Genomic DNA, 16574 nt, shown 5'->3' with positions numbered 1-16574 from the left:
TATATTATTTTTGTATTCAACAGAAGAAATAAACTAAAAAAAGATTATAAATATAAAGATTTGGAACCATTTGAGAGCGAGAAAATAGTGAGTAAACTTTAATTTTGGGGTGAACTATCCCTTCAACTAATGTACACAAATGGAGCTATGCAAAGTGTTTCCCTATTTTTTATCTCTCATGTTAACATGCAGTAGGTTTTCACACATCTACTGTATATTAGTGTACTGAAAACATCGGGATGAGTATTGCAAAACACACTCTTAAACAAACATAGATATGAAAAGCGAAGAGATGATATAAGGTCGTCCACCTCAGCAGCGGCCATCTTTCACGATCAAAATGTCTGCATTAGAGTGCCTAAAAAGCATGTGATACCTCAGCATTACTGACTTATATAACCATATACTGTAATGATCTTATCCTAAACAAACAGGACAAGGCAATGAACTCACATTCTCTGAACACACAGGGTGCATTCATTGACATATGTGTTGCCATCATTACCGCAGACAGGAGAGTAGTTGAGAGGACATGCCTGACTCACACTCAAACCTCCACATGCAGGCTGTCAGGATAAGAACACACATGCAATGCGCAGTTAGGCATCATAATTTAACTTGCTTAGACCCATATAGAAAAAATATACATGCAATTATATGCAAATTACATATATGTGATACCATTTCATATTTTAATTTTATATAAATACGTTATATTTGAAACATATACTTTGAAATATTTTAATATACATATTTATATTTTTCAACCATTCAAAAATGTGGTCATTTATATAACAGTTCTGTCTCGAATCTGATTGGCTGATAGCCGTGTGATATTCTGCAATAGCAGCACTTGTACAGCCTCTTCACCCTCGTGTATTACTCTGCCCACATAGAGTGGCAGCAAAGAAATAATCTCACTATAGTTTGACAAACATTGCTGCTGTTGGACAACATAATGCAATTTTGAGGGTTTTTAGGTGAGAATGAAGTTGTTTGGATTGCAACAATGCAGTTTATTTATAAGGATAGTGCCTATTTTTAATATTTATTTCAGAGATTTAGCACATCAGTGACCATTAGCCTGTCATACTGAGCAGAGCAAAGACGGTTGACATTCCACCCCAATATATAGTGACAGAGACCGCATAACTGCGTTTTCTACAGGTAAGTGATATTCTAAGTCGATCTCTCTCTCTCTTCTGTATGTTGTTGTGCTGTATTAAGTAATCTGGTAGTGTTTGCTTTGGCTTTTTCTGGGTTAATTATTGTGATCTCCCTATTGCAACAGAGAAATACTGGGAAATCTCTGTAGACTGATGGCATTTCATGCCGTTCAGCCTTATAATCTTAAAATGTGAGCAAAATTACCTGTTTTGTCATCACTTTAGACATTACGCAAAAGCAGAGCTATCCAAATTAGGGCCTGCGGGCCAAAGTTGGCCCATAGTAACCTTTGATTTGGCCCACCATCCCAAATAAGAAGATGGGAGGGTTGGGGAGAATTCCTTTAACAGAGATCGTAATTTATAATTTATCATAATTTTTTTGTTTGTTGTTTTATTGCTAAGCTAAAAAAATCTAACTGAAAATAAACAATTCAATCAAATGTTGTATGAATTAGATTTTTAAAAAATATAAATACTCAACTGATAGAGGACAATGCAGAAGACAATCAAGGCAAATAAACAGGTGCAGCATCTCCATTCTGTTATAAATGGGACTGTTTTTTTACTGTAATAAGTTCATTATAAAGTTTAAAAATATATATGGCATTAGTTAATATAAATCAATGTTTTCTAGTTATTTTTAAATATTAAATTAATCAGGAAATCACCAATGGCAATTTTAATGTAATAGAGTTTGGTATATTTACCTTCGACCCACCACTCTCAATCAAGATCGGTTTTTGCCCCTTCATTAAAATAGGTTTGGGCAGCCCTGCGCTAGAGAATCATTCAAATACTAGCTCTAAAGTGATGTTTGTGGATTATCAACGGTTTTTGCTGTTCTGACATCAGCTGCAGATGTGAATGAATGGTGGATGAAAGGATTTTTAGACTCTCTATGTTTGGTTTTCTGTTTTATATACACAATTATGCCGTCCAGCTGTTGTATAAACGCAATATCACACTCGTATGGGTGCGAAATGGCTGTGGGACACTAAGGCACGGCTCCCACCAGTGCTGATATACAGCCATATCGCACTGCTACGAGAGTGAAATTGCTTATATATATGGCCATATACTTTATGATTGCATATAGAAAATGAAATGTATTTTAACATATATCTGCAAATTTGTAACTCTAATGTAATTCCAATCCAATATGTATAGCCAAATACTGTATGAACACATAAAAATATAGCAATAACATATTTATGCATATTTGTAATTCCAAAGGTTGAAATTTGCATTTTTTTTTTATATTAGTTGCATTTATGGGATATAATGTATATATGTACAATCCAAATATGAACTGTAGGACAAGGAGGTTAATGCAAAAATAAACTTACCCTACGGTAGAGTCTAGACTTATCCTCTGCGCCTGAAAATATGCAAAAATTGCTGAATGCACCGCGGTAAAAATTGAAAGCAGTATCCATTAAACCAGTATCCATTATGCTTTTTCTCTATTACAGTAAAGGGAGACTTACCTACAGAAAGGATGAAGACCAGACTCACCAGAACCACAACTGTTCTGCTCATGATACTCAACTGAAGATTTCAAAACCTTTCAAAATCTGTTTGTAGATTCAGCCTTTTAAGCTTTGACCTGGCAACTGGCGACTTCCAGCTGGTTTCTGAGTGCTGTATTATTGATGGACAGCAACATATATTTGTAAAGTGAGGAGGAGGAGGAGAGGTGCGGATATTTTGACGGCAGTCCGCTCCACCTACCCAGCGTCCCGCGTCAACAACAGTGAGAGCCTCTCTATTGTCTCTCTTTATTAAGGGATAAACATTCCAGTCTGTCTAAAAATTGCTGAGCACAATCCAAAATGCATTGGTCTGTATTATATCCTTCAAAACAGGTCTGGGTGGGAGGTGTGTCCCTGTTTATCGGCCCCAAAGTGAAGTGAATGGGATTCCACTAAACATGGAATGCAGTTGACAATAATTACGTAATAATAATAATAATAATAATAATAATAATAATAATTAACTAGATGATTCAAAAGGGGAAATGGGATAGAAGAACAGAAATGCGAATCAAAACTGCACTGTAAAACACTATATGATCAATTAGTCCTGACAGCATATGTTTTAGGTCATTGTAACTTTAAATCTAAGTTAATCATGTTCTAACTTAATTTTATAAGTTACGAAGCCGTTTTAAGTCAGTTTAGCAGAAAATAAATTCAATGGACTCATAAGGTTAATTTGATTCAGCTTAATAATTTAAGGCAACCAAGATTTTTTTACAATGTGGGAATATTTTTCAAGTGTTTGAATATATATATTTTAAGTATAAAATGGAACGTTCCTGATTTTAACACTTTTTATATATTAAAACAATTTGAATATGGGATAAACACAAAATAAGAATTATGTCTGTAACAGTACACCACATAACATATAACTATAACCTCCATAAGGCCTAATACATTACACACTGTTAAAAAAAGTTACAATTTTAGTTAAAAAGTTAATAGTAAAAATAAAAGTTTTCGCCTTACAATTTTTAGTTGAGTCAACTTTTTTTTTTTTTGCAGTTTGGAAATATAAAAAAATTAAAAATGATATTTAAAAAAAAAATGAAACCTAAACTCATCAATGCTCATTTATGCTCAATGCTCATTTGTTCAAAGTTTAAAAAAATAACAAATAAAAATTTTATAAATAAAAACAATTCATAAATAAATAAAAAATGACATAAAAAAATAATATATATATATATATATATATATATATATATATATATATATATATATATATATATATATATATATATATATATATATATATATATATCAAGTCTTGATTCATCACACGATTCTTCAGAAATCTTTCTAAATTAAAGATTTTGCTATTATTCTTTGATCAGTTGATTGGTGCTCAGTCATTAATAATTGGTCTATTTGTGGAAACTGTTTCAGGATTCTTTGATGAATAGAAAAAATATATTAATTTATCTTTTACTCATTCACTTAACTTTTTACACTTATTTTTAGTCTAAATAAACTCCTTTGTATCAGTATCTGTTTGCTCTCATTGTGAATTTAATGTGTTCTACATATATAAAATCTATTTTTAAAGAATACCTTAATGGTTTTTGCAAATGGTTTAATATTGCCTGTAACAGTTCCCACAAAATGTAATATAAAATAAAATAAAGCTTTTTTTCCCAACACAATAATGTTAATTAAACATCAAATCTGACAATTATATTGAAGGGTCAGTTGGCACTGAAATCTGGACTAATAATACTAGATAAATCAGCTTTACTACCACAAATTATTTTTATTAGCCTACTGGTTAATTTGAATTTAAATTATATTTCAAAATGTTATTTCAGTTTGCAGTTTTCAAGTATGTGTAATCAAATTAGAGCGTATAGAAGAAGAAACTTTCTCACATAAACAAATCGTAATGTTTTCAAATAGCTGACCAATAGTGTATCGATTAACTCCATAATTCAGCAGGGAATCACTGAAAATCATTGATTGTTGTTACAAAGGAGTTCAAGTTTCATACAGTGCACTTGAACGACACCTTTCGGCTTCCGTACTCACTGTGAAGTAAACTTTGTCCAGAGCTGCACGTTTGATATGGCATGTCAGTCACTCTGCAGGTACACTTCTAGACTTACATTGAACGGAATGATAAAATTACGCGGTATTGTCCGGAGCGCGTCACGTCAGGCAGAACAATGTCTGACCGTGAAAAACCGACTTACGGTGAGTTTAATAAGCACTCGCACGTTTAATTTAGGACGAAGTGCCGTAATTACACACGTTCACCAATGTATGTTTTATGAATCGAAATAATATTACAATATTTAATGTTTTTACCGCATGGAAAGACAAACGCCAGTGTGTTTGGAAGTGTGTCAGAGGACGAGCTTCATTGTCATTCACATCATGTAACTCAACTGTTACTTTGTTTAACACTTGGCAACGTGACGAGTTACAAAAGCATGATATCCCTGCAGTTTAATAACCCAAATAGATACTATTAATGTCATCAATTAATGTATTAATGTCATTCTAATGTATTCATGTAGCCTATATTGATTCATTACGCAATATCCAAAGTTTAGTCTTCCTGTCAAAATGTTTGTATTTTACATTCTACTAAAAAAAATAACTACATTATATAATAAGCTTAACATATTCAGTAAAAAAAAACTTCATTTCTATATTTGCTTAAATAAAATTGAGGTATTGTTAGTTTTATGTTCACACATTCGGACTTTCTCCTTAATATAATTTCAGAAAAGTATCGTATGCAAGTTCTGATTATTGAAATCATATTAGTAGCCAATGACTATCATGGTACAACATTGTTCAGTTAAATCAACCTCAATCCTTTTCACCAGCATCTAAAATTCTAAGCAATCTATTTGATTTAGTGACTTAGAAATTGTTTCTTAAATATTTAATGCATATTCAGTTTAAAACACTTTCTTAAGTAATCTGAGTCCTTTGTCATGTTTATTTTTGTAGTGTTTTCGGCATGTCCTCGCAAAAAACAAAAAGGAAACAAAAACATTATGGATAAGTAAACTTTTGGGATTTAACTACTATTAACTATAGCGTTTGGGGTGTATAGTGTAGGGTTTGACCTTTGTACTGAAGTGGGAACTTATAGAATGTAAACATTTAGTTTATCTTTAACATCAAATGAGCTTAAAGCGTGCTTTATACATGAAAAAGCAGTGCTGGCTGAGGATGTTAATTCAAAAAATGAAATAATTACTAATTAAAGTTGTACTTATTTTATTTTTCTAATTACTTTGAAAAGAAATGTAATTATTCAGTAAGTAATTTAATTGCTCGACCGAGTACTAATTAAAATTAAAAACAGTAGAATAAAAGAGTCGTAAAAAAATAAAAGTAAAATAAAAGTATTTTTTAAAATAAAAGTTCAACAATATATTTATCAAAACATGAAATGTTTCATTGCAACGACACCATATTTCATTAATTCATTCATTCATTTTATTTCGGCTTAGTCTCTTTATTCATCTGGGGTCGCCACAGCGGAATGAACTGCCAACTTATCCAGCATATGTTTTACACAGCAGATGCCCTTCCAGCTGCAACCCAGTACTGGGAAACCACTATATTCCAAACCATCTTAATAAATCTAACCTTCTTTAGCTGAAGCAAACACTTTTTCTGCAAAATATATTTGTACAACAGCAAAAAATACAATTACTCCACTTCTCTGAACCGATTTATACAGAATAAATGAAGACAGTATACCACCATATGGAAGTGTTCCAAAACAAAGTGCTCAAAAGTAGCTCATTTAAAGATTGAAAAGGTTGCAATTCATGGACACTTTAGCCCCAATGATTCTTTGCACACACATAGTCCGTCTCACAGATGATGCAGAAGCGTGTTCTAGGGAACTGTGGAGTGTAAACCCTTAAAAGGCCAGGCTATAGTTATTCTTAGTGTCAATTCTTAACAGTTCTGTTAAATTCCACATGGTGTCACTATCAGTTTCGATTTGTGTTTTCGAGCAGCCCAGCGCTGCTTGGATCACCACCGGACCACAGCAGCAGCACGGGACCTTCTATGAGTTTCGCACATATTACATCCAGCCACATCTGAACGCTGCCTTCCTCAAACTGACCAATGAGAAGATCCAGCTGCGCACGGCCCACTCGGAGCTCATTGGATACTGGACTGTGGAATACGGGGGTCTCAATCAGGTGTTCCACATCTGGAAGTATGGTGAGAATGAGTTCTTAAATGCGTCTTGTACAGTTTATAGGATTTATAAAGATGTAAAAATTAAACAAAAGATTACAATTAATCTTTAATCTGTCTCTTTACTTTAAAAAAGTACACTTTTTAGAAAAATAGCATGCAAGTAATTAGATAAATACAATAAAAAAAAATAAGGTTCAAATGAGCAGGTTGTTTAGATCATATAATACAATATGCATTCATAAAGCACATTTAATAACAACTACATTTGACCAAAGTGCTGTACATAGAAGTGCTAAAAGATAGAAAATAAGAAAATTAAAATATATTAACATGCGTTAGTATAAAAGAAAAAATAAATAAATAAAATTTTATTTAAATAATCAAGAAATTAAAAGAACCCAAAATCATGTAATGCATTTTAGTTAAATAAATATTAAATAATAAACATGATATTGGTCAAATTCACTAACTGCTTTTCTGTCTTTTCCATAATGATGTTTAGACAGCTATGCCCAGCGTGCGTCTGTGCGGGCAGCCCTAGCTCAGGACCCCATCTGGATTGAGCAGTACATCTCTAAAGCCATGCCCATGCTGAGCTCTCAGGATAATGAGGTGACGTACCTCGTACCCTGGAGCAAAATTCAGAAGCCACCCAAAGAAGGCGGTAAGAATATGTGCTTTAAAGGGAAACTCGTCCTTTCTCATCCGTATGTGCTTCCAAAACATTATAAATTTCTTATTTTCTGAAGAAAACAAAAGAAGATATTTTGAAGAATGTTTTAAACTGGTAACCATTGACATCCACAGGAGGAAAAAAAATCCCTGTGGCAGTCAAAGTATACCGGTTCCCAACATTCTTTTGTGTTCACCAGAGGAAAGAAAGTAGGTTTGGGTCAAACTATGCCTTTAACAAGCCCGGGACACACTAAGATGATGTCATAACTGTAAATTATTCCCTAAATCTGAGGGGAAAAAATAGTTGGATGACAATCATGTAGAAGTGCACAAACCCAACCATATGCCTAAACGTAGCATAAACTGTAAACTTGTCTCTTAATTCTGGCTGATTTGGATGGTGTTCCAGGATCAGAATCGATGCTAATCCAGGAACAAGTCCTACTTGATGCAATCAGGTTGGTGTGTTGTCACCTCACATGTGCTGTGTCTTTTAGATGGTCTGAATGTATATTCAAATCCACAATTTCTCAGTAATGTCTAAACAATTAGAGCAGTAGTGTAAAGCTCAATTCCTAAAGTGCCGCAGCCCTGCAGAATTTAGTTCTAGCGCTGCTTCAACACACCTATCTGTAGGTATCAAACAAGCCTTAATCGACCTAAATCAGGCATGTTTATTTAGGGTTGGAACTAAACTGTGCAGAGCTGTGGCCCTCCAGGAGTTTGACACCTGCGAACGAGAATTCTCAAGCAGTTTTGTTGATATAGTAGTACTGGAACCTATTGGTTATACTATGTCATTACACGTTTTTCACAACCAGATGGCGCTATTTTGCCTTCCCCAAATTGTATTTGGATGCCAGAGTGCCTATTTTAACTGGAAATACTGCAATGTCAAAAAATTCCATTGTTTTCAATGGGAGGAAAATGGATCTTAATTACTGCATAAATATAAATTATTTTCACAAAACCCTCTCAAAATGAAAAAAATAAATAGAAAAAATATTAAACTAAAACAAATTTGATTTAATTGCACTGAAAAAACAAAAAAACAAACTGGGGGTATTTTATAGGCATTCATTTTCTTTGACTGGCTAAGACCATCAGTGTAGTTCAAAAATAAGGAGCACCGAGGGTTAAGAAATGCATCAAATCGACAGCCGGATTCTTTGTATTCCCATTTAACTTGTGTAGTTTGCCTAGTTTTTGTCACTTCAGTTTTTGTTTTCGCTCTCTGATTCGTAGCTGAACAGCCAATCAGAGTGATCTCTTTCACTGACGGCGACACAAAATCTATGTGCTAGATTGGGCACATAGTCTCCCTCTGACGTGAAAAGGCGACGTGAACACACCAAACCATCCTGACAGACACTAACCGACAGATTGACGCTGCTCAACTGGCAGCTTTCAGCTTGGTGTGTTCCAGCCTTAATACTTGGTTCCAAAAACATAACTGAATAAATATGCTTAACGATTTGTTTATTTCAATGAAAATACAATGATTTTGACTGTATTCGAACAGGTTTCCCAAATATTCCTCATTCATCTCATTACAAGTCTGAGTAAATTCTTCAGAAAACAAAGATACGCATGCAGGTTTCTCAGCAAATTGACCTGAACTACTTTTGTTAATGACATAAAGGGGTTTTCGAGCTGGCTACTTTCCAGATGAAGTCGGGGGGTCCGGCCGTGTGGGGCAAGGCGTTTCAGGCAGCAGTGGGCACACATACGGGATCAGGATACGCTCATTCGGTTGGGGTTTTCCACTCTGAGTTTGGACAGCTCAATCAAGGTGAGTGGACACCAGACATGCAGATATTTTTAAACCAATTAAAAAGTACTCATTATTATGATGTATAACCCTGGACCACAAAAACAAGCAGAAATTTAGATTTTGGCATCATCTGGAAGCTGTATAATAAATAATCTTTCCATTCCAACTTTAGAATAATCTAAATACTGAGAAAATTGCCCTTAAAGTTCTAAGCAGTGCATATTATTAATCATAAAAGGTTTTAGATTATTTATTGAAGGAAATTCACTAAATGTCTTCATGCAACATTATCATTACTTAATATTGTAATATTTTTTTGGCATAAAATCAATAATTTTGACTCGTACAGTGTGTTTGTGACTATTCCCAAAAATATACCTGTGCCTCATGGTTCATATTTGTAATTGTTACAATCTTTAATTTGTTTATATTACAGTTGACATTTTAAAAAAGGAATAAATACTCTAAATGAATAATACATTTAATAAATATTATTCAGTGCTCTTAAATATTCTGCTTTAATTAGTTCAAAGTGGATGCTTTTTATAAATATTTGACAATATTAAAGATTTCTGTAAAGAAAATGCTGCTTAATATTGATAATTGGCCAAATCAGCATATTAGAATAATTTCTCAAAGACATTATGAGATTGAAGACTGCAGTAGTGGCTACAGAAATAAATTACATTTTTAAATGTATAAAAAATAGTGTAATATTAAATATGTTATTTAAAATTGTACAATTTCACAGCAATATTTTTTAGATTTTTTTACACATATATATATATATATATATATATATATATATATATATATATATATATATATATATATATATATAAAATATGTAATATTTAAAATTGTATATATATATATATATATATATATATATATATATATATATATATATATATACATATATATATACATATACACACACACATATATATATATATATATATATATATATATATATATATATATATATATATATATATATATATATATATATATATTTGTACAATTTTAAACAATACATATTTTATATATATATATATATATATATATATATATATATATATATATATATATATATATATATATATATAAAATATGTATAAATAAAATTATATATATATATATATATATATATATATATATATATATATATATATATATATATATATATATATATATATATATATATATAATTTTATTATTATTATTTTTATTTATTTTTTATTTATTTTTATTATTATTCTTTTTTAATTTATTTATTTTCTTTTTTTTTTCCTAGTAACAGCTACTTGGTAAAAAAAAAATGTTAACTCAAATCTAATGTTTTACAATTTCACAGCAATATTTTTTAGATTTTTTAAACTCGTAACTGGAGAATTTGTGACTTTTAAAAAGGATTAAATACTGTAAGTAATAAATTAAATATAAATATTATTCAGCGCTCTCAAATATTCAGGATGAGTGCTTTAAATTGCTCCAGAGATGATGGTATTTATTTAGTATTTTACACTATTTAAGATTTCTGTATAAAATTGCTGTTGAATGTGATTATTGACCAAATCAGCACATTAGGATAATTTCTGAAAGACATTATGACATTGAAGACTGCAGTAGTGGCTACACAAATTAATTACATTTTCAAATAACATATTTAAAATAGTGTAATATTAAATATGTTATTTAAAATTGTACAGTTTCACAGCAATATTTTTAGGTTTTTTTACTAGTAACTACAGCCTTGGTTACCTTAAAAAGAGGAATAAATACTGTAAATAAATTAAATATAAATATTATTCAGCATGAGTGCATTAATATGTCCAAAGTGGATGGTATTTATAAAGATTCTACAATATTAAAGATTTCTGTATAGAATTGCTTGTGAATTGCTGTTGAATATTGATAATTAACCAAATCAGCATATTAGAATCATTTCTGAAAGATAATATGACACTGAAAACTGCAGTAGTGGCTACAAAAATAAATTAGATTTCTAATTATGTAAAAATAGTGTAATGTCAAATATATATTGGGCGTCACAGTGGCGCTGTGGGCAGCAAGAAGGTTGCTGGTTCGAGCCTTCGCTGGGTCAGTTGGGATTTCTGTGTGGAGTTTGCTTGTTCTCCCCATGTTGGCGTGGGTTTCCTCTAATTGCCCCCACAAATCCAAAGACATGCGGTACAGGTGAATTGGGTAAACTAAAATTGTCCGCAATGGATGTGTGTGAATGAAAAAGTACTGGTGTTTCCCAGTACTGGGTTGCAGCTGGAAGGGCATCCGCTGCGTAAAACATATGCTGGATAAGGTGGTATGTATTTATATATATTTATATATTGTATATGTATGTATATGTATGTATCTTTATGTATGTAGGTATGTGTGTGTAATATATATATATTAAATATGTATTATTTAAAATTGTGTATATATATATATATATATATATATATATATATATATATATATATATATATATATATATATATATATATTTTTTTTTTTAATTATTATTATTTTAATTTATTATTTATTTATTTATTTTCATTTTTTTTTTCTAGTAACAGCCACCTTGGTAAAAAAAATAGTTAACTCTAATCTAATGTTTTACATATGTCTGATATTTTTTTGTATGTTCAGTGCATGTGTTATGGTGGTATGAGAGTGCTGACCAGCGGGCATCAGTACGCCACAGATCTCATGAAGATGCCAGAGTGGTGGCGGCAGGTAAATCAGCATAATGTATTATTATTATTATTATTACTACTACTTCACAACACACTATAATACCATGATTATTAGAGCATTCTGATGTATGGCTCTTTTATGTACTGTATTTCACCTATTCTTTATATTGTTGTTTTTTTCTCCAGTAAGGGAAAGTGCTGCATACCTGGTGGCACAGAAGAACAAACTCATGTTCCCCTGTTCATTCTCACCAATCAATTAACACTGCCTCATGCTTTCACTCCAAAATCAGGGAAACGGAGTGAACGGTCAAAAGTTCTGCAGTAAATAAGTTAACCACGTGTAAATCTTGCCAGTACTTTGACAAGTTTTGCTGATGGTCAAATAAACGGTGTGAATCAAACCAAAGGGATTTGCATTACATTGCATCACAAGCTTTCGCCAGTATTAGCATACACTCAAAAATTGCTTATTCAAACTACTTGTTTAAAATAAGCTGAAACAACACAATTCTTAAGGTGTTTTTTGGGACAATGTTATTGTTTTATGTTCAATCCACGTAAATTTGTACAAATGATTAAGTAAACTCAATCAGTTTGTGTTGCGGCAACATGAAGAAATTGTTTGGTACCCAGCATTTATTACAGTTTAACTTCAATTCTTTTCTAGAATGCCAATAAAATCAAATTTGAAATGGACAGTTTCACTCCTTGACACTGATTGGTCTAAAAGGTTTATTTTTGATAAATCACAACTATTACTGCTTCATCAAACATATCTGTGTATAACTGAATTAACATACGCAATCATTGCTGTCAAAACTGTCCACATACTGTATGAATTACACTTTATTAGGTACACCTCTCCAACTGCTCGTTAATGCAAATTTCTAATCAGCCAATCACATAATGGCAACTCAATGCCTTTAGGCGTATAGACATAGTCAAGATGATCTGCTGCTGTTCAAACCGAGCATCAGAATGAGGAAGAAAGATGATTTAAATGACTTTGAACGTGGCACGGTTGTTGGTGCCGGACGGGCTGGTCTGAGTATTTCAGAAACTGCTGATCTACTGGGATTTTCACGTACAACCATCTCTAGGGTTTACAGAGAATGGTCAGAGAAAATATCCAATGAGTGGCAAATACCTTGTTGATGTCAGAGGACAATGGCCAGACTGGTTCCAGCTGACAGAAAGGCAACAGTAACTCAAATAACCACTCGTTACAACCGACACGTCCAACCTTGAGGCGGATGGGCTACAGCAGCAGAAGACCACACCGGGTGCCACTCCTGTCAGCTAAGAACAGGAAACTGAGGCTACAATTCACACAGGCTCACCAAAATTAGACAATAGAAGATTGGAGAAATGTTGCCTGATCTGATAAGTCTTGATTTCTGCTGCGACATTCAGACGGTAGGGTCAGAATTTGGCGTCAACAACTTGAAAACATGGATCAATGGTTCAGGCTGGTGGTCTAATGGTGTGGGGCATATTTTCTTGGCTCACTTTGGGCCAATTATAACACACCATGTCATAAAGCGTGAATCATCTCAGACTGGTTTCTTGAACATGACAATGAGTTCACTGTACTCAAATGGCCTCCACGGTCACCAGCCCTCAATCCAATAGAGCACCTTTGGGATGTGTTAGAATGGGAGATTAGTATCATGGATGTGCACCCGACAAACCTGCAGAACTGCGAGATGCTATCATGTCAATATGATCCAAAATCTCTGAGGAATATTTCCAGTACCTTGTTGAATCTATGCCATGAAGGATTAAGGCAGTTCTGAAGGCAAAAGGGGGTCCAGCCTGGTACTAGTAAGGTGTAAATTGAGTTACACTAATAAAGTGGCCAGTGAGTGTATTTGTGCAATATAAAATATGCATTAGACATACTGATCGCAGTTATGGTGCTGCTAAATTTATTATTAGGTAGATAATTCAATACTTCATGCGCTGTCACATTGTCAGAAAAGATGAACCAGACATTAGTGTTGTAGAACTGTTGTGTTTTATTGTGTAAATACAGTAAGTGTACAAGACGAGTAACAGACGTTCCACAGCCATAAGTTTGAAATGTAAACAGATATTAAGTGAGCAACATAACGGTGGTGCTAAAACATTTTTTTGTCCTTTTAGCTTTGCTATCAATTTGTTCGAACCCAAACCAAAACTAAACATCAGTGAGAAAAAAAAAACAGCAAAAACATTGTCTGTGGAAAATCCAGTGCAAAGAGATTAACACGTTTTGACATTAAATTAAATTTTTCAATTAACGCAGCAAGTAAAGTGCTCGGATGAAAGGTTGACATTGCTGTCGCCTCTTTCAAAGAGATCTAAAATACTGATTTAATGATGAAAACGGACCGATCACCCTTACTGTACTCAATGTAATACAGCTGAAAGTTCTGTGTTCTTATTGGTCCAGAGATCAATAATAGGCTCACAGGACATGCCCTTTTTCAGAAGAAGGCACACGATTGGTTTGTTTTAACTGATTTCCTTCTAAGTTGTTTGAGAGATTTGCTGTCATTCGAGGTATTTGTTACACAGAGTAACTTTAAAGCTTCCTTTATAACAAAATTAAATAAAATCAATCGTTTTTGTTTCGCCCGCACACAAATATTTTGTCTTTCGTATAAAGATATCGCAAGGCACTTTTTGGAGTAAAATAAAACAATGCCCTTTTGTAAAACATCTAAAACAATGGCTTGTTTATAAATAAAGACACATCACGAACATAATCATTTCCAAAAAAGGTACGATTTGGAGGTTTTTTGCGCGAAAAATTGATTCTTCAGCACGTGATTTCCAGTTTTCTTACGAAAAGATAAAATACGAACACATGGACCCTGAATTATTGATCATTGGCATTTTCCCCATCAGGTCGATTATCTCCAATAATCGACGACTGCGCAAAATACACCAGAAACGATGGCTTCAAGTTTTAACGCCGTGACTAGCATGCTTTGAATTCCGCCGTGCTAGAAACGCAAGAAGTCTTTTCCATTTCTTTTTTTTTGCATTGTCTTGCATTGAGCGTCTGCCTCTCGGGGGTTTACCTCCAGCCTGAGGATCAGAACGGCAGCTCGAAGGCCACAAAAAATAAAAACATAGTGAAATGTGTGGACTCCACTGGCTCCCGTTAGCATGTAGTGTAAAGAGAGAGTCCGGCTCATACGAAGCTCTCCATGGGCTTCTCCAGGCTGTCTTTAGTGGGCAGTGGAGTCAGCAGGGCCATGTTCACCGCAGTACCCTTACGGCGGATTGAGCTGTCCGAGTGATCGTCACTTTGGTCCTTCGCAAAGTTTACAAACACCTGGAGATTGAGAAAAAGAATGTTAAGTGATCATGTTAGGATCATCGTTTTTTTTTATAGCTTTTATAGCAAGCCAGCTACATTTTTTACGTTTTTTTTTTTTTGGGAGGTGGGGGGGAGATACTCCCTTCATATTAAGTACTGGGTTGCGACTGGAAGGCCATCCGCTGCGTAAAACATATGCTGTAATAGTTGGCGGTTGATTCCGCTGTGGCGACCCATTAAATAGACATTAGTGATGTTAAATAGAATAGGATTATTAGATTAGATTAGATTCAACTTTATTGTCATTACACATGTACAAGTACAAGGCAACGAAATGCAGAAACAATACCGTATCTTATTCATTGATTTTCCTTTGGCTTAGTCCCTATTTCAGATGTCACCACAGCGGAATAAACCGCCAACAATTTCAGCATATGTTTTACTCAGAGGATGCCTTTCCAGCTGCAACCCAGTATTGGGAAACACACATTCACACACACACACACACACACGCACACACACACACACACACACACACTACGGCCAATTTAGTTTATTCAATTCACCTATAGCACATGTCTTTGGACTGTGGGGGAAAGCGAAGGAAACCCACACCAACATGGGGAGAACATGGAAATCCACACAGAAATGCCAAATGGCCCAGCTGGGGCTTGAACCAGTGACCTTTTTGCTGTGAGATGACAATGTTAACCACTGAGGCACCGTTTTTAATTAGCTCCTATTCTTTTTCTGAACTATAATACAAATGTAACAATTTCTAAATGTTTCTGACAAATGTGTAACATTATATATTAATTAATCTCAGCACAACAAAAAGAAGTCTCGTTATTTAATGCTAATATTTACTTTCTCTTCAAATAAAGTGATGTTCAAGATCATAAATATGAAGCATACAAATACCATTTTTAAATATTAACAAAAATATATATGAAATTTAATATATTTTAGGTTTCTTTTCCTTGTTTTCTTTAAAAAAAAATTGTAATGTCTGAAATTAGTTCTCGGATATAATTAATTAAATGTTAATGTGTAAAAATAATATCTATAATTTGTGTATGTTTTTGTGAAATAAAAACCATTTTGAATTAAATATGTAATTTCTCCATGTCTGAAATCATTTTAACATATGTTTAATATTAGGTTAGGTTTAATATATATTTAATTATTACATTTAATTTCATTCTACACATTAATATAAAAAAGTAC

At 33.1% G+C, this 16574-nt stretch overlaps 3 protein-coding genes across 4 annotated transcripts in view; 1 reads left to right on the top strand and 2 right to left on the bottom strand.

The window, feature by feature from the left end:
- Positions 1-77: 77 nt before the first annotated feature.
- LOC130241067 (probable pancreatic secretory proteinase inhibitor) lies at positions 78-2775 on the bottom strand. Its single transcript, XM_056472785.1, has 4 exons — positions 2657-2775; positions 2516-2547; positions 454-566; positions 78-358 (listed from the first exon to the last, which is right to left on the bottom strand). The coding sequence occupies exons 1-4, from the start codon at positions 2706-2708 to the stop codon at positions 313-315; spliced, it is 243 nt and encodes an 80-aa protein (XP_056328760.1). The 5' UTR covers positions 2709-2775; the 3' UTR covers positions 78-312.
- Positions 2776-4717: 1942 nt separating this feature from the next.
- On the top strand, positions 4718-12733 carry nipsnap3a (nipsnap homolog 3A (C. elegans)). 2 transcript variants are annotated; one of them, XM_056472323.1, is made up of 6 exons: positions 4718-4900; positions 6694-6907; positions 7389-7550; positions 9204-9353; positions 11988-12074; positions 12221-12733. In XM_056472323.1, the coding sequence occupies exons 1-6, from the start codon at positions 4772-4774 to the stop codon at positions 12295-12297; spliced, it is 819 nt and encodes a 272-aa protein (XP_056328298.1). In that variant the 5' UTR covers positions 4718-4771; the 3' UTR covers positions 12298-12733. The 2 variants fall into 2 exon arrangements, with proteins under 2 accessions (XP_056328298.1, XP_056328299.1); XM_056472324.1 differs by having other exon boundaries at positions 4722-4900; positions 6697-6907.
- A 1302-nt stretch (positions 12734-14035) lies between these two features.
- Positions 14036-16574, bottom strand: part of abca1b (ATP-binding cassette, sub-family A (ABC1), member 1B) — an 84082-nt gene continuing 81543 nt past the window's right edge. Inside the window, exon 47 of the mRNA XM_056472321.1 lies at positions 14036-15362. Coding sequence (XP_056328296.1) covers positions 15219-15362 — 144 coding nt within the window. The 3' untranslated portion in view covers positions 14036-15218. The remainder of the gene's footprint in view (positions 15363-16574) is intronic.

This window comes from Danio aesculapii, chromosome 14 (genome assembly GCF_903798145.1).
Source record: "Danio aesculapii chromosome 14, fDanAes4.1, whole genome shotgun sequence".
Classification (NCBI taxonomy): domain Eukaryota; kingdom Metazoa; phylum Chordata; class Actinopteri; order Cypriniformes; family Danionidae; genus Danio; species Danio aesculapii.
The sequence above is the reverse complement of the archived record's forward strand: the minus strand, read 5'-3'. Positions and strand labels throughout refer to the sequence as shown.

Excerpts from the sequence above, each read along its gene's own strand:
- LOC130241067 (XM_056472785.1), bottom strand. The coding sequence starts at position 2,708 with ATGAGCAGAACAGTTGTGGTTCTGGTGAGTCTGGTCTTCATCCTTTCT. Across the intron at positions 567-2,515 it reads AGTCTAGACTCTACCGTAGG|CCTGCATGTGGAGGTTTGAG; the intron begins GTAAGTTTATTT and ends TTATCCTGACAG. Across the intron at positions 359-453 it reads ACCCTGTGTGTTCAGAGAAT|GCACTCTAATGCAGACATTT; the intron begins GTGAGTTCATTG and ends CATGCTTTTTAG.
- nipsnap3a (XM_056472323.1), top strand. The coding sequence starts at position 4,772 with ATGGCATGTCAGTCACTCTGCAGGTACACTTCTAGACTTACATTGAAC. Across the intron at positions 6,908-7,388 it reads GTTCCACATCTGGAAGTATG|ACAGCTATGCCCAGCGTGCG; the intron begins GTGAGAATGAGT and ends AATGATGTTTAG. Across the intron at positions 9,354-11,987 it reads GTTTGGACAGCTCAATCAAG|TGCATGTGTTATGGTGGTAT; the intron begins GTGAGTGGACAC and ends TTGTATGTTCAG.